This window comes from Dipodomys merriami, unplaced genomic scaffold (genome assembly GCF_024711535.1).
Source record: "Dipodomys merriami isolate MVZ:Mamm:240054 unplaced genomic scaffold, mDipMer1.0.p SCAF_56, whole genome shotgun sequence".
NCBI lineage: Eukaryota > Metazoa > Chordata > Mammalia > Rodentia > Heteromyidae > Dipodomys > Dipodomys merriami.
In genome coordinates this window covers 8,479,313-8,503,340 of record NW_027206135.1, presented here as the reverse complement: position 1 = coordinate 8,503,340, position 24,028 = coordinate 8,479,313, and the positions used below count along the sequence as shown (strand labels likewise).

At 42.9% G+C, this 24,028-nt stretch overlaps 2 protein-coding genes and 2 pseudogenes across 3 annotated transcripts; 3 read left to right on the top strand and 1 right to left on the bottom strand.

The window, feature by feature from the left end:
* Positions 1-6,755, top strand: LOC138812036 (T-cell surface glycoprotein CD1b-like). Its single transcript, XM_069999978.1, has 6 exons — positions 1-178; positions 468-734; positions 1,534-1,812; positions 4,218-4,496; positions 5,256-5,349; positions 5,922-6,755. The coding sequence occupies exons 1-6, from the start codon at positions 118-120 to the stop codon at positions 5,941-5,943; spliced, it is 1,002 nt and encodes a 333-aa protein (XP_069856079.1). The 5' UTR covers positions 1-117; the 3' UTR covers positions 5,944-6,755.
* Positions 6,756-8,308: 1,553 nt separating this feature from the next.
* LOC138812081 (bcl-2-like protein 2 pseudogene) lies at positions 8,309-9,627 on the bottom strand (annotated as a pseudogene).
* A 2,970-nt stretch (positions 9,628-12,597) lies between these two features.
* On the top strand, positions 12,598-18,594 carry LOC138812035 (T-cell surface glycoprotein CD1c-like). 2 transcript variants are annotated; one of them, XM_069999977.1, is made up of 6 exons: positions 12,598-12,925; positions 13,215-13,481; positions 14,126-14,404; positions 14,626-14,800; positions 15,523-15,613; positions 15,746-18,594. In XM_069999977.1, the coding sequence occupies exons 1-5, from the start codon at positions 12,865-12,867 to the stop codon at positions 15,602-15,604; spliced, it is 864 nt and encodes a 287-aa protein (XP_069856078.1). In that variant the 5' UTR covers positions 12,598-12,864; the 3' UTR covers positions 15,605-15,613; positions 15,746-18,594. The 2 variants fall into 2 exon arrangements, with proteins under 2 accessions (XP_069856078.1, XP_069856077.1); XM_069999976.1 differs by having other exon boundaries at positions 14,626-14,904.
* Positions 18,595-20,465: 1,871 nt separating this feature from the next.
* Positions 20,466-22,625, top strand: LOC138812080 (T-cell surface glycoprotein CD1b-like; annotated as a pseudogene).
* The last annotated feature ends 1,403 nt before the right edge of the window (positions 22,626-24,028 follow it).

Sequence of the window (24,028 nt, the reverse complement as noted above, 5' to 3'; positions counted from 1 at the left end):
TCTATGAAGAGAGTTTTCAGGTGGGAGAGACAGGAAGTCTGTACCGAGTCCTGAGCAGCAGCATTGCAGAATCAGACATCAAGCAGAGCCCTGAGCTCCTGAGGTCCTCTCTGGGAGATGCTGCTCCTGCCACTTGTGTTGCTAGCTGTGCTCTTCCCAGCTGGGGACAATCAGGATGGTAAGACAACTGGGGTAGCAGCCTGCTCTGTGTGGAGGGTCTGGATAAAGACAGGCTGCACTTAGTCTGCTGAGCTTGATCAACAGGCTCTGAGGCCTCCTGTCTCCAGTGTCTTGACCATTCTGGAAGTTGGGGCTGAAGCCTGAGGCCCAAGGCTCTTAAAGAGACAGTGCTCATGGGTTGTACAGATTCTGAGTTTGTGCTTTCACATCTTCTCAGTGTCCATGCTTTCATCCCTCTTCCATCCCATTCCTTCCTTTCTTTACATGTTTCTCTCCTTTATTAACAGCCTTCCAGGAGCCAAGCCGTCTGCACTGCATTCAGATCTCATCATTTGCCAACAGCACATGGGCAGAAACTCAATTTTCATGTTGGCTGGATGATTTGCAGATTCATGGCTGGGACCGTGAGTCAGCCACTCCCATATTTCTGAAGCCTTGGTCCAAGGGGAATTTCACTGATGCTGAAGTGACAGAGCTGTTGGAGCTATTTCGAGTGTACTACTACGGATTCATTGAGGAAGTGCAAAAACATGCCAGTGATTTCCAGTTGCAATGTGAGCACTGTTGCCTCTCCTCCTCTTCTCCCCTCTCCTGAGTCCCTCTCTCCACCCCTATTTGCCTGCACACCTTTCTCTAGAGCAATCTCTACATCTCTTTGAAGTACTCAGATCTGGCTGCTTTTCCTTTGGTCTCTGATGGAGGAAATCACATTCTTTGTGACCAAGGCCTTGTTTTTCTTGTAAGAAACTTGTACTGACTTTCCTTCCCTGTGCCGGAATGCCCTAAAATGTGCCTTCTTCTTACTCAATTTTGGTGACTTTATACTTCCTGATTGGTCCTCTCTAAGTGAGTATTTTATTTCTCTCAGGATGCTGAGTTTTTTTTTTGTTGTTGGTCACGGGGCTTGAATTCTGTGTCTGGGTGTTCTCCCTCTGTACTTCAGCTCAAGGCTAGGGCTCTACCACTTGAGCCACAGCACCAGTTAGGGCTTTTTTTTTTTACTTATGTGTGCTGAGGAATCGAACCTAGAACCTCATGCATGCCAGGCAAGCATTCTACCACTTCCCAGCCCCAGGTTGCTGAAATATTGACTCTAACTCCCTGATCCTCAACCCACCTGTTCTATCTCCTTTCCACCATCACACACCCTACTCTGGCCCATCCATGGCATGCTTGCCCCTTCTTAATGCTCCTCTATCTGAGAGCCTCTAAGTGTTCTAAGTGTTTCAGCTCATCATTTTATACTCCTGAATTATATGCTCATCAAATCTGAAATCCTGAACCCTTTCCACAGTCTTTATTTCTAGTTTGCTGTTTAGTAGCTGAAATTTTATCTGTTTTTGTCCTCCTTAGATCCCTTTGAGATCCAGGGCACAGCAGGCTGTGAGCTGCATTCTGGGGGAGCCATCCTAAGCTTCCTGACAGGAGCATTAGGAAAAATGGATTTCCTGTATGTCAAGAATCACTCCTGTGTACCTGCACCGGAAGGTGGCAGAAGAGCTCAGAAGTTCTGCACATTCATCCTCCAGTACAAAGGTATCTCGGAAATCGTGGACACTCTCCTCTATAAAACCTGCCCTGGATATCTCTTGAGTCTTCTTGAAGCGGGAAAGGAGGATCTGGAGAAGCAAGGTTTGTCCTGCTCTGTTTCCCTTTTGACCACCTTCCTTAAACTTAAAGAGCATCATAAAATTAATTTATTCCAAGTAAAAATACAAAATAATATAATGACATTGACCAGATATGAAAGGCCCTCCCAGAAACAACTCTTGATGATGAAGAGAATACCCCTTTAAAGAAAACATGAAATAAAATGAAAAATATGTAAGTATGTATAATTTTTCTTTTAGCAAAACAACTTTTTTAGATTCTTTTTGTATTAATAAGTTTAATTTATCGTGAAAATACCATACAGAGGGGTTACAATTACATGGGCAAGGTAATAAGTACATTTCTTATCAAGCATTACTGACTCCTCCTTTGTTTCCCCTTCCCATAACCTCCTCCTTTGTTTCTCCTTATCTTCCCTGCTACCCCTCCACACCCGCCCACCCCAATGTTGTTAATTTTTTTTTTTGGCATAATGTCTTGTACATCTCATTGTTGTAATGGGTCCACATGTATCCCTATTTAAACCTTTGGTTTTTTCCCTTCAACTCCCCAAATTATACCAACATCAAATACAGTGAAAACAGGGGTTATACCGTGGGGGAGGGACATACAAAGCAACAAAGAAATCATCTTATAACTGTGTTAGAAACAATAGCAAGAAAGAAAAATCATTTGAGTCCTAATCTTGGGGTTCTTTTTACCTAACATCAACTTATCTGAACTTTTCTGCTTGTCTCAGACATATAATAGTTATTGTAAATAAGGGAAACCATGGGACCTACGTTTCTTTGGGTCTGGCTTACTTCACTTAATATAATTTTTTCCAAATGTTTCCATTTCCTAACAAATGTGGCAATGTTAGTCTTTCTGATGGAGGCATAGAATTCCATTTTGTATATATACCACATTTTCTTGATCCATTTATCTATGGAGGGGCATTTGGATTGGTTCCATATCTTAGCTATGGTAAATAATGTTGCAATAAACATAGTTGTACTAGTAGCTTTAGTATGGTCTTGTGATCATTCTGGTAAATGCCCAAAAGTGGGATTTCTGGGTCATAGGGGAGCTGTGTCTGGAGAATTCTAAGAAACCTCCATACAAGTTTACACTCCCACCAACAATGCAGTAGTGTTCCCTTCTGTCCACATCCCCTCCAGCATCTGTTGTTATTAGAGTTCTTGAGTATAGGCCATTCTAACTGGGGTGAGGTGGTATCTCAGTGTTGTTTTGAGTTGCATTTCTTTTATGGCTACGGAGGTTGAGCATTTTTTCATGTTTCTATTGGCCATCCTTCTTTCCTCTTCAGAGTAGTTTCTCTTTAAGTCTTTAGCCCGCTTATTTATTGGACAGTTCTTTCTTTGATGATTTATTGTTGGGGGATTTAATTATTTGAGTTCCAGGTATATTTTAACTATGAAACCTTTGTCTGTTGTATGGCTAGTGAAGATCGTCTCCCAATCTGTGGGCTTTCTATTGATCTTGCTAGCTATGTCCTTTGCCATGCCAAAGCTCTGCAACTTCATGCAATCCAATTTGTCCAACCTGTCTTTGATTTGTTGTGCTTCTGGGTCTCTATGAAGAGAATTTAAGGCTGTGCCAAGAAGACCTAGGGTTTCTCCAATTCTGTCCTGTAATGTTTTCAGGGTGTCTGCATGGACTCTAAGGTCTTTAATACATTTGGAGTTGATTCTGGTGCAGGGTAATATATAGGGATCTAGCTTTAGTTTTCTACAGGTGAGTAACCAATTTTGCCTGCACCATTTACTTTCTTCCATTCTATTTTTTTAGCTCCCTTATTAAAGATTAGATGGCTATAGGTCTGTGGGTTCATTTCTGGGTTTTGAGTTCTATTCCATTGGTCCTGAGGTCTGTTCTTGTGCCAGTAACAAGCTGTTTTGATTACTATGGCTTTGTAGCAGAATTTGAAATGTGGTATTGATATTCCTTCAGCACTGTTTTTGCTACTCTGGGTCTTTCATTGTTCCATATGAATTTTTGGATTGTCTCTTCTATTTTCTTGAAGAATGAGGTTGCAATATTGAAAAGATTCACACTGAATTTGTAGATAGCCTTGGGAAGTATTGGCATTTTCACGATGTTGAATACCAGCATGAAGGAGAGGTACATATTTGACAGTAGAAAAATGATTTCAGTGAATTACAATGTTTAAAGTTTGCAATGAAAAGAAATCCTCAATAAAGATGTATACCATTTTTCTTTTTCTCTTATTTTTATACAAACAGTACAAAGAGTTGCATGCAATAACAAATTGTAGAGGTTAGAAGAAAGAGTGAGAGTCCATCAGTCATTGATTTTGTTATCAAGGAAGTGGGGGATCAATGTCCAAACATGTGGACTTTGAAGTCCATATGCCCCAGGTTAGAGTTGTTTTCTAATATTGTCTCTGCCTCTTCCTGCTCCAGTGAAGCCTCAAGCCTGGCTGTCCAGTGGCCCCAGTCCTGGGCCTGGCCATATGCGGCTGGTGTGTCATGTCTCTGGCTTCTATCCAAAGCCTGTGTGGGTGATGTGGATGAGAGGTGAGCAGGAGCATCTGGACACCCAGAGAGATGACTTCCTGCCCTATGCTGATGGGACGTGGTATCTGCGAGTAACCCTGGATGTGAAAGCTGAGGAGGCGAAGGGCCTGAGCTGCCATGTGAAGCACAGCAGTCTAGGGGGACGGGCCATCGTCCTCTACTGGGGTGAGAGAGAGCTGGAGTTCTGGCTGGGAGTGGGAGCAGGTGGTTCTAAAGCAAAGAGGGAGAGGGTGTGTGAGGGACAGGGAATGGTGAGGAGGAAGGGCTGGAAGACATTTGGTGGGAGGAAGGGGACAGAGGCAGGCAGAATGGGCAGGTATAAGGAAGAAGATGATCCAAGGACATTTAGAAAGATACTGAGGTGGTCATGAGAGCATTTCCTTGTAATCTCAGCACTAGTGAGTTTGAGACACAGGATGATAATTTAATGGCCAAATTAGATTATATAGGGAGACACTGTCTCAAAAGTGGTGATGGTAACATGTGTGTTTGCATGTGTTCACACTCAGTAAATTGTCCACCCTTAAATAGATGCAGTTCTTTGCTGGGTGATAGTGGCTCATGTGTATAATCCTAGCTCCTTGGGAGGCTGATCTCTGAGGATCAATGTTTGAAGACATCCCGGGCAGACAAATCCCTGGGGTTCTCATGTCTGGTTAACCAGATAAAAGCCCAAAGTGGAGATGTAGCGGGAGTGGTAGAGCTCCAATGTGGACCAAGAAAAGCTAAGGAAGAGTGTTAGATTCTGAGTTCAAAGTCCAGTAGTGACAATATCCTATCTATCCACTTTATCTCAGTAAAGTTGTTAACCTCAGACTCCCCCCAAAATTGGGATGATAGGTGGATGGTTAGCTAGGCAAAGGAAGTCCAGGTAATGGAGCAAGTGTCATTAGAGTGACAATTGATTACTCTTCCAATCCACAGGATACTCTGTGTCTGTTGGTTTAATCATTGCTGCAGTAATAGTGCCTTGCTTGATCCTTTTGCTGTGCCTTGCACTGTGGTTTTGGAAGCGCTGGTGAGTTTTTTTTAACCCTTCTTTTCTGTCTGTTCCATATTTTGGTCTTTCATCTACTAATAGCCCATTACTTGTCCTCTTTCTACCAAGAGTTTCCTCTTAACCTTGATCCCTGGGGAGAGGTAATTTAAAGAATTTTGGCAAAATACATCTAACATAGAACTTTTACCATCATTAGTGCTTCTAACGATATTAAGTACATTGATGCTGTTTTATTTGTTCTCCTTGCAATGTGAAACTGTCCTCACATTTGAAGCCATGTTTCCTTCCCCCCTTCCCCAGGCTCTGGGATAGTGACTCTTGTACTTTTGCTTTCTATGGATGTGATTGGCATTACACGGTATTCATCCTGTGACTGGCCTCTTACTCTTAGCCATCTGTTGTCAGAATATATCTCTATGGCAGCTAGGTCAGTTACCTTTCTTCTTCAGGCTGGGTCCTTTCCACTGCATGTCTAAATACCATAAGGAGCACTTGAGCCGCTTCTTCCATTGGGTTCTGTGAAGAATGCTGTTATATGACTGTGTTCATACCTCTTATATATATATTTTAAAAACTTACTTTCTTTACAGGTCATATGATGATATTCAATGAGCTCCCAACCTTTCTTCTCTCTCATTTGGAATAAGTACCAAGATGCCGAGAAACCTGTGGACTCAAGAGACAGTTTTGTTATGTAAATAATTATTTTTTGTGCAGGAAAACATGGCTTCATATCATTTTTTCTGTTAATGTGTGTTACAATGACTGATTGCTCATATGGCAAAACAAAACTCTATGGTTTCATCTTTCCTGCTTGTTGAGGATGTATGCATTTGGATTTAGTTTGAGAATACTTGGTTCCGGTTTTTCACCTACCTGTATTTGTTTCTAGCCTTATCCTTGTTAGGTATTGGTATGAATGAGTTTTTGACCTCATAAGATGAGTTGAGATATGTTTCCTGTCTTCTTAGTCTCCAGAGTGTGGGGTACCATGGCTGTGTTTGTGAAGAATTGGATGAGTTCACTTGTTAGGCCTTTTATGTAGGGAAATATTTTGTCAGGAAAGTTAAATTTTATGGTCAGATTTTTTCTCATTAAATTTCTGGCTTTATTTCTTGTTTAATATCATCATTGCATATTACACAAAATTAAAAGTACAATGAACTCGGTATTTATACATTATTAAATAAAAATACAGGAATATATATTTTTCTTTATAGAGCTTTTCTTTTCTACTAAACTAACCAAATCTTCTGCCATTTTATGATTTAAAAAAGTAAAATAGTGTATGCATGCCCTAGATAGGGTGGGGAGAGTAATTAATAATTGCAAGGCTGAATTTTTCCTTTCTTGACCTAAGCAAAGTTGCTATTTGTGCCTTTGGGCTCAGGAGAGCAAGAAACATCCTCTCTATCTATGTAATCTTTAAAAATGGTCATTATATTTATTTCCCTAATTTAATAAAATGAAATGGATTTAAACATTGGGAGCCATACTCAGACTTCTTGGCCAAGAAACTCTAGCTTCTAAAGGGAGTCTCCAGTTTTCCCTGGAAGAAGTCTCTGGGGTTTCCATTGCCCCTCACATTAAGGGTAGAACAGATCAACACTGCCCACTGTTGTCCCACCTAACCTTTGCTTCTAGGAATACAGACCAAGCCCGTTCCTCTTCCAGAAAATAGCCTCTTCTTCCCCTCAGGTGTGAAGGCCTCAAAACAGGAATTTCAGTCACCTTAGCCTGGTCCCTGTTTCTCCTCACTTCTGAAGGCCCCCAGGAATACTAATTGGATTGTTGTCCTGTGGTGGAGGGTTGAGTGAAGCATCTGCTCTGGACTTGGGGGAGCTGATGACTTATTCAGTGGTTTTCCAATGTCTTTCATTAGCAAACCCCTTCATGCAAATGAAATGTAACCTTGAAACCCAATATGAAACACAGCTACAAGAGGAGCTGTTCTGTTTAAGGGTGAGTTGCCCAGTCTGCTCACCTCTCCCTATCCCCACTCTTTACCTCCCCAAGGACTCCAGAGGCTCACCCCCTAAAATACTTTGATGCTTTGCCAAGCAGTTTGAAAACCACTGGCCTAGTTTGTCGTGGGCAAGTCAGAGGTTCCCCCCTACCCCAACTGATTGCCATAGATAGGCTCTGAGTTTATGGTTCAGCACTCTCAATAGCAGACCAAGTTCAAAGTCCACTAGTGACCATATCCTATCTACCACCTCCCCCAAGAATACCATTAAAAACTGCAGCCCTCTCTCAAAAGCAAAAGTGAGAAGTAAACACCTGAGGCCAATTTGGTCCCACATTCAAGCAAGCATGACTAGGATGCCACATTCTAGGACCAAGGGAAAAATCCCCAAGCAGTCAACCGTGGTCTGGCTAAACTGATGAGTGCTCAGGACCATGGGCAGGGTTCTAGAGCACTGTGAAGGAAATTGGCGTTGGAGAGCAGCAATTTGAGCACCTTGGAAAGTTCAGCAATGAGGTCTGACACAGGGTCTGTGTTTGGAATGAATTTTTACCTCTAAAGAGAAAACTATAGTCTGGATTTGTTCTAGAGGACTGTTGAGGCCTAAAGTTAGTGTCCTCAGACTCTGAAGTAGAGACTCATAATGTAAATGCAAACAAGGTGACTTCAAAGGAAATATAAAAATGCTTGTAGGTATTCTAGAACCCACACACCTGGCCCCTGATAAAGCAGCACCAAAGCCCACCCCAAAGCATATGCCAGTAATGGAATACCTGTGACCCTCACACCATGGGGTTCAGAGCTGGAATGTTCCTTCCAGGGTATCAAAAAAATCTCACTGAGAAGCAAGGACCCAGACTGTATTCTATGTGAGCATTTATGCCCATAACCATGAAAGGAAAATTAAAACCCCAATTTAGAGTTTTGAGTTTAACACCCACAAAAGGAAAAATCAGAGCCCCAATTTAGAGTTTCAGTGTAGGTGCAGAGGTCCCCCAAATAGGCAACATTTTAGGAACCATTGTGCCCCAGTGGGAGGGAAGGGTAGCAGGCAGGTTCAGCTACCAAAGCCTCCACCCAGCCAGGCTCCACAGCCCTGTCCTCAATCAGCGCAGGAGGCAGCAGCAAGTGCATAATGCACAGAGGGGATGTGGAAGGAACAAGGCCAGTTTCAGAGCAGCTGCTTTCTCCAAAGCCCTGCCAGTGACTTTCTGCAGAGAGGAAGGGCAAAGACCTACCCCTTCTTGTTCTTGACATTGCAAGAGGGAATGTTTTCTCCGTGAAGAATCTTACCATCACCAGATTACACAAACAGTCCAGCACGCACAGGAGTACACTTGCACATGCACATATATCCAAGCAGCCCTCAGCCATGGCCACCTTTCCCAGTCACCTCATTACCAAGGTTTCATTCCAAAGAGATGCACCTTCTGGGGTCCCAAATCCCACTCAGCCAAGGGGGCACAATTCCTCATGCAAGTACAACTTCCTTGGAGTTGTAAAGCCAGCGTCAATTGGTTTCCTATGCTCATCCTACAGAGCATCCTATAGATCATTCCCCCTCCCTCCTTCCCAATTCCTGGAATGGTTGCATCTCCTAGACTCTCACCTTCTTAAAACATTCCCCAATATCTCCTGCTCACTCTTCTAGACACTTGCCTGGCTCCCTCATGCATGACCTTCCTTCCCTTGCCCTTCCCTGCTCCATGACCATTCATTCCTCTTCTCTCCCCCCCCCCCCACCTTGCTCCAAAGGCATTCTTTGTGTTGTCTTTGTTCTCCTCCCCCCTCCCTCCACAGCCACACCTAGCCACACCTGGCCCCACACTTTCTCTGACTTGCTACCAAAAAGTGCCCCTAAGATTAGTTACCAGGGTCCTCTGTGCCATAGCCCCAGTCAGCACAGCCTTAACTGATGCCCAGTGCTCCTCCCACAGACTCCGGGCCTCCTCCAGGGAACCATCCCTTATAGAGCTGTGAACTCTGCCCAGCCCACCCTGCTGTGGATCCAGTCGGGCAGGCATGTGTCCAGGTATACCATCATCCACTCCTGCCCCAATTGGGCTCCCTTGGAAAAGTTCATCAGAGACCTGGGTGAAGCTGCTGGGCTGAGTGTGAGGTCCCATGCAGCTGAGCTGCCAGAACAGAGAAGGAGCGTGGGAAGTGGGTCTCTGATTCATCTCCAGCTGCCTCCATGGCTTGATGCAGCAGGTCAGCTTCTGGACCCTCCTCAGGCCCAGCTCCACAGACATAACCCTCTGCCTCACTTTATAGTCTACAAAGTCAGCCACCAGAGCCAGTATGTATGGGGCTGAGGCTGGGGTCACCATCTGGGCGACCAGCCTGGATGGCAGCCCTGAGGACCCAGCTCTGGTGGCAAGGAACTTCCAGCTGGCATCTTCCTGGCCAGCGTGGAGCTCTGGTAAGGGGAAGAAGAGATCAGAACTTGGTGGAGAAGGCCTGGCTTGAGAGCTGGCCTGGGAAGGGCTGGGATCTCCTGGGACTGGGCCCCTGCCACCAACGTTCTACCAGCTGTGGTACCGTCCATGTCAAACCAGCTGTGGTAGAGTCCAGGTTCTACCAACTGTGGCCGAGTCCATGTGCTTTGAGCCCCTACAGACACTTCCTACTTACAATACCCTAGGTTTTCAGTACCTTTCCTCCTGACTCTTCCTTTCTACTCCTTTAAACCACACTTCTACATTTCCAGATCTAGTTAGGTTGCTGTCCCAAGTGCCAGTATGATTTTTTCTGGTACTCACTTTTCCATTATTATAATGAAATAGGTCAGAAAATCAACTTAGAAGGAGCACATGTTTATGTAACTCATGTTTCTGGAATTTCTAGTGTAAAGTTGGGCAGTTCTATTGTTTTGGGTCTTTAGCAAGACTGCAGATGACAAAAATAAGAGTGTGTCTCAGAGTAAACCATTGACAGCCTGAGTGAGGATGCAGAGAGGAGGGAGAGACAGAGAGAGGGACCGAGAGAAGGAGGGAGGGAGGGAAACCTGTAACACATCCAATTTGTAGTGGAGGGAGGGAGGAAAGGAGAGAGAGAAATCTGTAACACATCCAGTTTGTAGCAGTGAGTTTGGTCATTCATTTGGGGGCTGAAAGGAAGAAGGCCATATGCATCACACACTTGAGGCAAATAATCAGCAGCTCTAGCAGAAGGAAATATTTAATCTCTTTTTTTCTAGATCTCATATAGGTTTGGATTTAGGAGGAGGGAATAAAAGACTTCTCATAGAATTCCTATAGAATTAGCCATTATACCTGAATGTTAGATGTACAATGTATAATCAGTCACAGCTGTAGAGCCTTAGAGAAGTTGTCTTCTTCATTTGTAGGCTTCATTCAAACTGGGAAGCCTTCCTCCGTCTCCCACCTCTGCCATTCTGGAAGCTGGTGCCACAGGGCAGGCTTAAATGGTTAAACACATAGGTGGCTCCTCCCTCCAGCATTCCACATTCTCTTGTTCAGATCTCAACATTATAGCTCTCACCCAATTACAAGAGAGTAGGAGAATTTGTGTTTCTCCTGTCCCTGGACTCCCATGGCAAAAAATCCCCCAATGTGACAAATGTCTGGCTTTCTATCTGCTATGGATTTCTAAAACCCCCAAAGTGAGGACTTGCTGGAAATGAAGGCAAAGCCTTGTGCTTTTGAGGAACTTGTATAGGGTTTATGCTGTGTCTCAGTGTAATCATGTTGTTAGTTCATGGACACTGTCAGTTTTCTGTGGCAGTAATAGGAAAAGATGATTGAGGGGACACCCAATCTCTTTTTTAATGCAGACAAATATGAGATTCTGGGAGAATATATGCACATTGGATATACATATATATATATATATATACATTATAAACAAGAGTATAAAATAAAATGTATATATTTGTTTATTTAAAAAGGAAGAATTGCTCCTTCATCTTCATGAATGTTAATTTAGAAAAACTATCATAATAGATGCATTGTCTGGGGTCTAAAATTGCTGTTATATTTAGATGTTGAGATATAACATTGACAGTATCAGGATTAGTAACAAACCACTAAGTAGCTCGCATATTTACCTATATAAATTCAATATAGAAAATGCTGTCTTTTTAGGATGATGTATATTTGGTGCTTGTTGGGGTTTGAATAAGTTCCTGCTGTTTTTTTTTGGTCATGGGGGCTTGAACTCTGGGTCTGAGCGCGGTCCCTCAGCTCTTCAGTTCAAAGCTAGCACTCTACCACTTGAGCTACAGTGCCACTTCCAGGGCCTGCTGTTTTTAAGCTTTTCATTGCTCAAGTCTGGTGCTCCACCAGTCAGCCATAGTGCCACTTCTGGTGTTCTGTTGCTTAATAGGAGATAAGCGTCCTTATGTCTCTTGGTCATACTGGCTTTGAACTGCAGTCCAAAGGTATTGGCTTCTTTACTAGCTAGAATTCCAATAATAATCCATTGGTTCTTGGCTGGACAATATATTTTGATGAGGTCACAAATTTACCTTGAATATAGATATTGGTTTTCACTGCAATGCTGCCTTTTGTCCTTGCTATCACCCAAGAAGTTAGCCTTTACATGGAAATGAATACCGCACAACTAAAATCTTAATTATAGGCTCATCAGGAAGTCTTAATACATTCTTGGGTAGTTAAATGTTGCTTAAGAAAATGATTAAAAAGCTCACCATGTTTCTAGTTGGGATTCCACACATGGAAATATTATTCACCAGAGTGCATTACAGTCCTGAATGTCCTTCTGCAGTTGGGAATGCTGTGACAGATGAGATTATCCAGTCAATCTCCATCTGCTCACATGCTTGATGAGATACCTGTGGAAGGATAGGTATTTTGGTGAATAAACATATGAATTAGACTCAGTAGAAGGGCTTATTCATAGTTTTATAGTCTGGTGAACTGGGAATGTCTGCAATGTCACCACTCAGGCAGTGGTGGTTGCCTGGAGCAGTCACAGGAGATGTGAGACCATAAATTCTCCGATTTACAAAAGAAGCAGTGAATCTCAAGAAATAAGAAAGGATAAAGGGTGAGAAGGAGCAGAGATGGGTTTCAGGACACCTGGAATGGTTTGATCAGGCTGTGTTGATCAGGATAAGAGACATGTAGAAGTCAGGATGGCTGAGCAGTCTAAGGCGCTGTGTTCAGAATAAGAGACACGATTGAGTGTAGAGGCACAGTTATGTATAGAAACCGGGCAACCATTCAACTTCTCCTTTGTAATGTTACAGCTAGATGAAGTGACCTTTGCATGTCACACACCCCTTGGAAGAGGAACAGCTGAGGAAGAGAGTTACATGGGGGCAGAACTTAGTGAAAAGGAGGGTGGCTGGAAATGAGAGAGGAGGGAATGTCTTGAGTTCAGATGTGAGGGAAATGAAGGATGGAGTAGGAAGGTGAGGCTGAGAAAATAGAAAGGTTTTCTTATATTCAGTTGCTGTTGGAAACCATTGTTTGTTGGTGGGAGAAGGAAGACAGAAGAGAGTTGAGACAGGGTAGCTTAATTGCTAGCAGACATCAAAGATCAGCTTTGTTTAGAGAAGGAAACACACATCTGCTTATGCTATGCTGTTTCTTCAACTTCCACTGATGGCTGCTCTTCTCCCAGGCAGTGTCAATGCGGAGGGTAAGATCATATCTGTAAGCTGTCTAGTAGGGTGCATGGGAGTGGATTTTACTTGGGTTTCTAAGATATTTTACTGTGAATGCTAAGATTCTTATAATCTGCTTCTGGGTATTCAAGTCCAGTTGATTGTTTTTGAGGATGGTGCTAGAACACCAAGGGTTTGGGGAGGGAAATTATTATTGATGAACTGGTTTTTATTCTTCTCTCTCTAGTAACTGGTTTGTTTTCTGTCCTCTCTCTGTGTTGCTTTTGTTTTCACTTATGCTACTGGACATTCATCCATCCATAGTGATCCATGAACATACCACATTTCGTCTCAGCCAGATCTCATACTATGCCAATGAATCCTGGGCACAAACTCTGGGGTCTGCTTGGCTGGATGAATTACAGACTCATCGTTGGGACAGTGAAACAGGAACAGCAATTTTCTTGCACACATGGTCCAAGGGAAACTTCAGTAATGAGGAGTTGACAGATCTGGAGCTGCTTTTCCGTGTGTATATGATTGGGATACGTCAGGAGATTCATACCTACTCCACAGACTTGGGGCTTAGCTGTAAGTTTAACCAATTGGGAGAATTCTTCAGAGAGTTCTTGTAATTGAAATCCTTTCTCTATTCCTTTTGATGAGATTTCTCATCATCTCATCTCACAACAAAAGTCTCCAGACCTCCATCTCTTGAGTTATGTGTTGAACATTAATCAAAACTACCTAGATTTTTGCCACTTCAGCAGTCTTTTCTATTGTGCTTTGTTGTGTTTTCTTGTGATCTTCATCTGTGTCTTTAAGATAGAGGTAGAGAATTGTATAAGACAATTCTCTTGAGTCTTTTAAAATATAATCCCTTCTGCTATTTCTTCAATTTCTTTAGACATTTGGAGTCATTATCTAGCACTTGTGATGCTGACTCTATGCATCATGAGATTAGGGCTCCCATCTGTCTGTAGTTCCTAGTCTGTATTATATAAGTCTCTTCTCTCATTGGTCAATCTTTAATTCAAGGACTTTGTTATTTCTTTCCTTCTCATCTTCAGCAGATATTTGCTCTCCCTTGTTTCTGACTGGATGTATCTTTGGCTCACTCTCCTACATAATATGACCCATCTTTGCACTCTTCTTTTTCAGATGAAGCCTTAAGATTCTAACCTGGCTTTCCTTTTTGTTTATTTGAACTCTATCTCATTCTTTCCTTTCTGAAGATCCTGTTGAATTACAAGTGAGACTTGGCTGTGAGCTGTCCTATAGCAAGAGGGCCAAAGGCTTCATGCAGGCAGCTTTGGAAGGATCAGATTTTCTAAGTTTTCAGAATACAACCTGGGTGCCATCTCCTGAAGGTGGGATACAGGCCCAGAAGGCGTGTGATCTCCTCAATCTGTATGAGGGCATCAAGCAAATCGTGGAGAACCTTATGAGCAAAACCTGCCCTCGGTTTCTCTTGGGTATCCTGGATGCAGGAAAGATGTATCTTCAGAGACAAGGTCAGTTCAGCCCTTCCGTCTAATGTGTTTTCTTCATGTCTTCCCCTTCTCATCTTCCTGTTTGAACTCAGGACATGGTGGAGGACAAGAGGGAGTGGGTTGCAGGGTGAGATTTCCCTAAGGGAGACAGAAGACATTAGGCAGATATCTATGTATATGTACTGAAGCCATGTGTTAGGGGCACATCTGTCCTCATGTGACTCCTCTTGTATTCTCTACAGTGAGGCCAGAGGCCTGGCTGTCAAGCTCCTCTCTCCTTGGGTCTGGCAGACTAATGTTGGTTTGCCACGTCTCTGGTTTCTACCCAATGTCCATTTGGGTGATGTGGATGAGGGGTGAGCAAGAGCAAGTGGACAGCAAACGCGATGATGTTCTTCCCAATGCTGATGGGACTTGGTATGTTCGTGTGGCCCTGGAGGTGGAGGCTGAGGATGCTGTTGGTTTGTCTTGTCATGTGAAACACAGCAGTCTAGGAGACCAGGACCTCATTCTCTACTGGGGTAAGGTTAGGGGTTGGTTGTGCCAGTGGGTTTTCATTGAGACTGAAGGTAGAAATGAGGGGAAGTTGGTGATATCAGCTGCAGATGAGGGATGTCATGAAAAAAATACATACAGAAACAAATGCCTGATTCATGGAATGAAGGAGTAGAACATGAATGAGAAATGGATCCAGGAAATCTGGAGGGAAGTTAAGGAATTGTCATGTGATCTGGGTAGTGTTGTGCTCACATCTGTAATCCTAGCTAAGTGGGAGGCTGAGATCTGAGAATCGTGGTTTAAAGTCAGCCAGAGCAGGAAAGACTGTGAGACTGCTATCTCCAATCAATTACCCCAAATCTGGAAGTGGAGATGTGGGTGAAGTGGTAGAGCACTAACCGTGAGCCAAGGAAGGTCAGGACTGCTCAAGTCCAGACAATGCCCAGGCCTATATAATGCTAGATTGAGAAGCAGCACATAAACAGAAACAAACCTCAGAGAAGTATAGAAATAGAGTGTCTGAAGCAGATTGATTGCTGTGGCTTATGCCCAATACACATATTAAGCCAGGCAGTCTAGGGATGATTCAGATGTGTGCATGAGATTCAGATGGTGTCTTTGGATTTCTTCCATATCTACAGGACACAGTCTTCCCGTGAACTTGATCATCTTGGCAGTGGTGGTGCCCTTGATCCTTTTGATGGTCCTTGTGTTATGGTTTAAGAGGCGTTGGTGAGTTCCTGTGTTTTCTTATGTCTTCAGAGTCGTCTTATTGTATACTTTTATATTCTCTGTTACCTTGCTCAGCCTTTCTCTCAACACCTCCTCCTGACCCAGGTTTCTGTCACTTCTGTCTTGTCACAGGTCCTATCGGGGTATTCCATGAGATGTTTCAATGTTCTTCCTACGTGGTATTGAGAAGCCAGCAGTCCTGGAGCTCACGACAGCCAAGTGATGCCATCCTTTCTTCCATGTATCTCAACTGATTCTCTTTTTGTCTGAGAATCACTCCTGAGTATCATTCAATTTGATTTCTGGAACTCTGTACATAATCGCACTTCAATTTTCAGTAGTGGTAAAACTGCAACGTCCATTTCTGATGTTTCTTTAGAGGTAGGTCTTCCAGGACCTGTTAGCAGGAAACCACAAGCATGTATCATTTCCTGCTTGTCTTGCACCTACTTGAGCTTTCTTCTCCATTTTATGTTTAAGTGTTTAGGGGGTAAGGGCATTGCAAAGTGCCATTCATCTATATAATTCTGCTTGCTGAAAAATTAAGCAAAACGTTCAAAGAAGTACTATGTCCATGTTGGATCAACTCCTGTGGATAGATTTTGTTTTATCATTTTATTTATACCTAACATTTGAAACACTCATGCCACTCTTTGTTTGAGGGCTGACATAGCTTAGAAATTCCAACATTGGTGCTGGGAGGTGGCTCAGTGGTAGGGCACTTGCCTTGCATGTCTGAGGCCCTGGGTTTGATTCCTCAGCAACACATAAGCAAAAAGAAAAAAAGTCGGAAGTGGCGCTGTGGCTCAAGTGGTAGAGTGCTAGCCTTGAGCTGAAGAGCTGAGGGACAGCGCCCAGGCCCAGAGTTCAGGCCCCATGACCAGACCCCTTACACCCCCAAAAAAGAAATACCAACATCCTTTAGTTCCCTCTCCTTATGGGTAAATATTAAGGAAATACTGCATCTAACCTCCTTCACACATGCATTTGTCAAATTCTATGTGTCTTAAGATAGATGCATTTTCTGGATTTTTTTCCTTTGTTTACATGTTCTGTGTTTTTTGTATAAATTTGTATTGTAAAAATACTGTACAGAGGGGTTACAGTTACATGAATAAGGTAATGAGTACATTTCCTATCGGACATTGTAACCTCCTCCTTTTCTTTTTCCCTACCATCCCTTCTTTCTTCACCTCTCCAACTCCTCCTCCCCCATATCCTAGAAGTTGTAAAGTTCTGGATTTTATTTCTATCAATAATATTGATTGATTTTTACAATTTAGAATTGGAAATAATTGTGTGCATTTATATCATATAATATGGTATTAGAGTGCACAAACACACTGTGAAATGATTAAATCAATGTACATGATTAGATTATAGGACTGATTTATCTATTAAATTTAATTTAGAATCTTGGCCATAAAATTTGAAACCAGGCAGTATGATGCTTTTATTTTTATTCTCATTCTAAATATATTGTGGTTATTCTTAGTGCTTTGTGATTTCATGTGATTTTTTTCTATTCTTATTTTATATAAATAGGGCCACTTAGATTTCTATGAGCACAGAAAATTAATCTGGAATCTGTAGATTGTTTTAGATAGAATGGATATTTTAGCCATATCAGCATTTCCAATTTCAATGATCATTGGATTTTTCCCTTATTTGTTTTAACTTCCTTGATCAATGGATTATACTTTTTGTGTTAAAGTATTGACTCTCCTTCCATTCTTATTTCTAATTATTTAATTCTTTTTCATGTTATTATAAGCATGATTCTTTCATTAAAAATTTAGTATAAAGGTATTGTACAGAGGAGTTACAGTTACGTAAGTAAGTCAATGTGTACATTTCTCGTCGAATATTGTTACCCCCCTGGATTGTCTCCCACCTGACTTCCTGCCCCTATGTTGTAAAGTTCATTTCCAACATAGGGTCTTGTGGGTATTGTTATTGCATTGATTCACCCTTTGTCTATTTTCTCACCATTTGGGGTTATTTCTTAATTTCCTGGGAACGTATCCCACTGAACATAGGCCTCACTTGTGGCGGGAGGTTCACAATGCATCCTCTGAGCATCAGTTACCAAACTGCACCTTCTCTGTTGCTTCCAATCTGTGCATGCTTCCATTTGTCAACTGTCTGCTTCCCACACCATCACTCAAACAGCATTCACGTTGGGAAAATGTTTTCTTGTCTAGAATGCTACCACCTGTTCTTTTCAGTTCTCTGAATGATCTTCGGATGCCTTTATGGAATTTCAGATGCTCCACATAGAGGCTCGAGATATGCAGAGCCTTCCCAGCTCCTTGGCACATTGATAGCCAGTTCTAGAAGCTGTTTTGCCTGTGTTTGGTCTCCTGAAACCTCTTGCGTGCAATAGCATCAGCTCCTGACTCTCAACGTGTCTTGGGAATCAAGAAATCACTTCTTTTCTCCTTTTTCTTCAGGTTGAATAGTCAGGCAAAATTACCTCTTCACAGTAAATGAGATCACAGAGGTCTCAGAGGATTTATGTAAATTCAGTTTGAGCTCAGCATGCTGTAAGACACATGTACAATTTACGTCTTAGGGCCTTTCCCAGAGCTGGTCTGGGTTCAACCACAGTGCTCTCTACCACTTGAACTATGTGCCAATTTTGGTCTCTTCTGAGTTGTTTATTGGAGATAAGAGTCTCAAGGACCTTCCTGCCTGGGATACCTTTGTACTGCAATGCTCAGATCTCAGCCTTAAACATTAGGAGACTCACCCTGGTATGCCAATACTGTCCACTGGTGTGGCTCTAACACATTTAAAGCCATGAGCGAAATTTTTTGGCGGGGTGCATGTTTTGGTTACATTTTGTATTAAAAAAAACTAGGCTACTAGAATTCATGTGAAAACAACAAGGACTCAGAATATATGAAATAAAAGCACTGTTTCAAAGAAAAATTACTAGAATATTATATATGGTACTTGTGTATTTCTGGTCAGCTTTAATAAACAGCTTTATCTACATCCCATTCTGTTACTGTAAGTTTATTGAGATGCGTGTTTCTATTTGTAGAGAGGCAGAAGAAAACAGGGAAAATAAGCCAAGCAATCACAAATAAAGTATACATTGAGTGATACACATGAAATCCTGTCTACAGCTAATCAAATTACACTGAAAGGATCTCATAGTCTAGGAGTTGGTGACTCACAGCTCCAATCTTAACTACTCAGGAACCTGTGATGTGAGTATTGGGGTTCAAAGCCAGCTCAAATAGGAAACTGACGAGACTCATATGCCCAATAACTCTCAGAAAAACAGACGTAGAGTTGTGGTCAAGTGTTAGAGTGCTAGTCTTGAACAAAAGAACTTAGGGAGAGTGCCAGGCCCTGAGTCCAAGCTCCATATCTGACAAAAACAAAAAGAAAAACAAAAATAATCCTATGGTTAATCATTGCTGATGGGTACCATAGAACAGAAGAGAACACACCTTTTTTTTAAACCAATACCAGGGAGAAATCCAACTCCAAGGAAGAGCACAAATACCTTCATTATGCCAGCCACCATGAATAGAACTTGACATATTTCTGTCCAGTATATCCTGGTCCCAGCATTGCCAAGGAAAACACAACCCCCTTGAGCACCGGAGAGAACAATGCTTTCTTTCCATGGAGAAGATCCAAAATAAGATCAGCTTCAACAGGTGGCTGTTGAAGAAACCACAGTCAGTGGTGTGCTCTCAGGTTAACACTAAGTAATTGGCATGCATACTGTTATCTTGTGTGGCAACAGAGGTGGCTCAGACCTCTCCCTCTTGGAGCCTGAAAACCTGAAAGCTGGAGGTGAGCTTGAGGACCATTTGTACCTGTGATTAACTAGACCAATAGAACCCATTTGAATTTGCAATAGGGAAATACACCCCACACAAGCTGATAAGCCTAGCAGAGATTGAGTAAACAGTGTATCACATGAAAAGGAGGAGTGGCAGGCCCAAGTGTATTAACTGGACAAGTGGTGGCAAACTAAAACTAAAACTAACATAAATACATTTGTTTGAACAAATTTTAAGGTACTTATCTGCTTTTAAAATCAGTGTCCTACTTTGATTTAATTGTGGCTATTTAAATTTTTATGTTTAAATGGCCTGAAAATGTTTCAACTCACAGATATATTTATTCTTTATATTTAGCAGATTGGTAAACAAAAAAAGAACATAAGGGTTTTCTACTGTCTTTTCAGTTGTGTGGTTCTGCTTTTTCCACTGGAACCTTGGCAAATTGTCTTTTTTTTTTTAAACAATTTAATTGGAAAATTCTGGATAGTTTGATAAAGCAGAAGAGAAGATATGAAAACAGGAACCCAGGACTAAGAATATGAGATTAGGGAATCCAGACAAGGAAATAAAACAGGGAATGAAGCTGTGGACAACAGTAGGAAAAGAGTCATGACATTAAGGGGAAGACAGAACAGTGGGAGGATGGAGGATGAGCTGGGTACATTAACCAAAAACTCCTTCCAGGGTTCAGATGTTCATGAAGCTGAGCAACTGTTGTGCATTCCCCTGTATGTATAGATATGACATTGAAGCTTAGAGAGGTTGAGAAGCTTGTATAGTGACATGGGGAATTTCTTTGAGGTCATCTGATGAACGTGGAGTCATGGAGAGAAGCTGCAGGCCAAGGAAGGAAGAGGGAAGTGAAACCTGGAGTGGAGAAGGCAGGCTGTGCAAGAAGGATACATTTCCCTCTCTGATCTGCAAGTTCTATGAAGAGAGTTTTCAGGTGGGAGAGACAGGAAGTCTGTACCGAGTCCTGAGCAGCAGCATTGCAGAATCAGACATCAAGCAGAGCCCTGAGCTCCTGAGGTCCTCTCTGGGAGATGCTGCTCCTGCCACTTGTGTTGCTAGCTGTGCTCTTCCCAGCTGGGGACAATCAGGATGGTAAGAGCAACTGGGGTAGCAGCCTGCCCTGTGCGGAGGGTCTGGATAAAGACAGGCTGCAGTTAGTCTGCTGAGCTTGGTCAACAGGCTCTGAGGCCTCCTGTCTCCAGTGTCTTGACCATTCTGGAAGTTGGGGCTGAAGCCTGAGGCCCAAGGCTCTTAAAGAGACAGTGCTCATGGGTTGCACAGATTCTGAGTTTGTGCTTTCACATCTTCTCAGTGTCCATGCTTTCATTCCTCCTCCATCCCATTCTTAAGTTTCTTTTCGTGTTTCTCCCCTTTATCCACAACCTTCCAGGAGCCAATCTGTTAGCACTGCGTTCAGCTCACATCATTTGCCAATAGCACGTGGGCACAAACTCAGTTTTCATGCTGGCTGGATGATTTGCAGATTCATGGCTGGGACCGTGAGTCAGCCACTCCCGTATTTCAGAAGCATTGGTCCAAGGGGAATTTCACTGATGCTGAAGTGACAGAGTTGTTGGACCTATTCTGAGTGTACCACTTGGGATTCATTGAGGAAGTGCGAAAACATGCCAGTGATTTCCAGTTGCAATGTGAGCACTGTTGCCTCTCCTCCTTCTCTCCCCTGCCCTGAATCCCTCTCTCCACCCCTATTTGCCTGCACACCTTTCTCTAGAGCAATCTCTACATCTCTTTGAAATAAGATCTTGGGCTGGGAAGATGGCTCAGTGGTAGAGCATTTGCCTTGCATGAAATACTCAGATCTGGCTGCTTTTCCTTTGGTCTGTGATGGAGGAAATCACTGTTTTTGTGACCAAGGCCTTGTTTTTCTTTTTCTTTTTCTTTTTCTTTTTTTTGGGTCCGGTTGTGGGGCCTGAACTCTGGGCCTGGGCGCTGTCCCTCAGCTCTTCAGCTCAAGGCTAGCACTCTACCACTTGAGCCACAGCGTCACTTCTGGCTTTTTTCTTTTTGCTTATGTGGTGCTGAGGAATCGAACCCAGGGCCTCAGGCATGCAAGGCAAGCGCTCTACCACTGAGCCACCTTCCCAGCCCCGGCCTTGTTTTTCTTGTAAGAAACTTGTCCTGACTTTCCTTCCCTGTGCCTGAATGCCCTAAAATGTGACTTCCTCTTACTCATTTTTTTTTTTTGTAACTTTATCCTTCCTGATTGGTCTTCTCTAAGTGAGTCTCTTATTTCCCTCAGGAAGTTTTGACTCCAACTGCTCCTCACTCCACCTCTTCTTTCTCTTCTCCCCCACCACACACCCTACTCTGGCCCATTCCTGATATGCCTGCCCCTCTACCTGTTGTAATTGTTTCAGCTCAGCATTTCACACTCCAGAATTATAGGCTCATAAAATCTGAATTCCTCGACCTCTCTTACATCTCTTTCTGTCTTGTTTTCTGTTTAATAACCTAACTTTTCTTGCTTTCTTCCTATCAGATCCCTTTGAGATCCAGGGCACAGCAGGCTGTGAGCTGCATTCTGGGGGAGCCATCCTAAGCTTCCTGACAGGCACATTAGGAAAAATGGATTTCCTGTGTCAAGAACCACTCCTGTGTACTTGCACCAGAAGGTGGCAGAAGAGCTCAAAGTTCTGCACATTAATCCACCAGCACAAAGGTTTCTCGGAAATTGTGAGTACTCTGCTCTAAAAAACCTGCCCTGGATATCTCTTGAGCCTTTTTGAAGCGGGAAAGGAGGATCTGGAGAAGCAAGGTTTGACCTGCTCTGTGTCTCTTTTGCCTAAGAGAGCAGGGAGGTGCCCAAGAGGGAGTGGGATTCCATCAGTCATTGATTTTGTTACCAAAGAATTGGAGAGTAAATGTCCACATTGTGGTCTTTGAAGTCCATATGCCCCAGATTAGAGTTGTTTTCTAGTATTGACTCTGCCTCTTCCTGCTCCAGTGAAGCCTGAAGCCTGGCTGTCCAGTGGCCCCAGTCCTGGGCCTGGCCATCTGCGGCTGGTGTGTCATGTCTCTCTCTGGCTTCTCACCAGACTGTGTGTGTGATTTGGCTGTGGGGTGAGGTGAAGCAGAGAGACTTCCAGAGAGGTCACTTGCTGACATATGCGGATGGGACATTGTATCTGCGAGCAATCCTGGATATGGCAGCTGAGGGGGCATGGGGTTAGGGGGTGGGGCTGACCTGTTCTGTGAAGCACAGCATTCTTGGGGGACAGGACTGTGCATCTGCATCCTCCCCATCCTGTGTTGTCTCTATTCATGAGGGTTTCAGCTCTTTTCCTACCATGCACAGTTGGATGGCAGCTGACCTCTCTAACGTGAATCTACTCAGTAAGAAAAGTAGAGGTTTTGCATAGGACGTTTATTTTATTTTATCATAAGGACTTTTATCTCTGGATTCTTAGTGTCTAATGTATAGTTTTGAACTACATGGGCTGCAAGCTAATGCTACGTGAATAAAGATAGGAAAACAAAACAGAAGAATGAGACATTGACTGCCTAAGGCTGTCATAACAATTATCAAAGAACACATTTTAAGCCTTGATATGGTAATTAATTCTTCCAAGAATACTGCAGTCCCATAGAGTTACTTATCTAATCAGACCTTACCATGGGGTCTCCAGTGCTTGTAGCCATGATTATCAAGGGGAAGCCTTCATGCCTCCATCCATCTTTCTTCATACCCACGTAGGGCTAGCCCATACTCTCTATGCTTGCTCATGATATCTCTCATTTGGGCAGAATAGGGCACCCAAGGATTCTGTTGCCCCAAGACCAACCCTATAATATGGGTGAAACTTTCCCTGTCCAGCAGTTCACCACTTCCAGGTGAGATGACTCCACTCAAGGACACCTTCAACAGTGACCTTTAATTTCACTGGGGAAACAGAGCAAAATATCACTTCTTTAAACTACTTGAAAATATGAATACATTAGTCATCTCTACTCCTTCTCTGCTATGGATTACAGAGACTGGTCTGTAGATTGTAAGCCACATTGAAATGTTCAGTGCCTTCTCTGAATGACTCCGATAAGAACAGAATGAAGAGACTGAGGAGAGGCTGAGGAGACAGGGAAATTATATATGATAAGTGAGATGAGCAAAAGTTGATTCAGAGGCACAAGTAATGGGTTAGTAGATAAAGACTGGAAGACAAGGGACAAAAGAAGATAGGAAGACAGGAAAAGGAGCAGATTGCTGGCATATACACCTCGGGGATTCTACTAGGAGGCTCAGTGGGGAACTTTGAGTAGCTTCCACCACTTCTTTTCATATACAAAAAAATTGAGAACCCAAACATGGACTTGATTTCTCTAAGATGACTTTTTCAACCAGATGGCAGACTGTAGACTTGACCAGGTGTAGGATTTCTACAACAGTTGCTACAATAGGGAAGGTCAGGAAGATACAGATAACGCAAAGCAAAAGCCAATAGTGGGAGAAATAGACAGGAAACGAGAGGCTCTGTGGAGCCTTGTGGCTGAGGGAAGCAATGAGGTTATCTCATAGGGAAGTGGGCAGAGGTACAGGGTAGTGTGTGCTTCAAAGGAAGACAGAAGAGAGTATGAG

Bases quoted from the DNA above. Each gene is read 5' to 3' on its own strand.
- LOC138812035 (XM_069999976.1), top strand. From the start codon at position 12,865: ATGCTGTTTCTTCAACTTCCACTGATGGCTGCTCTTCTCCCAGGCAGT. The intron at 12,926-13,214 runs GTAAGATCATAT...ATCCATCCATAG, and splicing joins AGGCAGTGTCAATGCGGAGG to TGATCCATGAACATACCACA. The intron at 14,405-14,625 runs GTCAGTTCAGCC...TATTCTCTACAG, and splicing joins GATGTATCTTCAGAGACAAG to TGAGGCCAGAGGCCTGGCTG.
- LOC138812036 (XM_069999978.1), top strand. From the start codon at position 118: ATGCTGCTCCTGCCACTTGTGTTGCTAGCTGTGCTCTTCCCAGCTGGG. The intron at 735-1,533 runs GTGAGCACTGTT...TGTCCTCCTTAG, and splicing joins CAGTGATTTCCAGTTGCAAT to ATCCCTTTGAGATCCAGGGC. The intron at 5,350-5,921 runs GTGAGTTTTTTT...CTTTCTTTACAG, and splicing joins CTGTGGTTTTGGAAGCGCTG to GTCATATGATGATATTCAAT.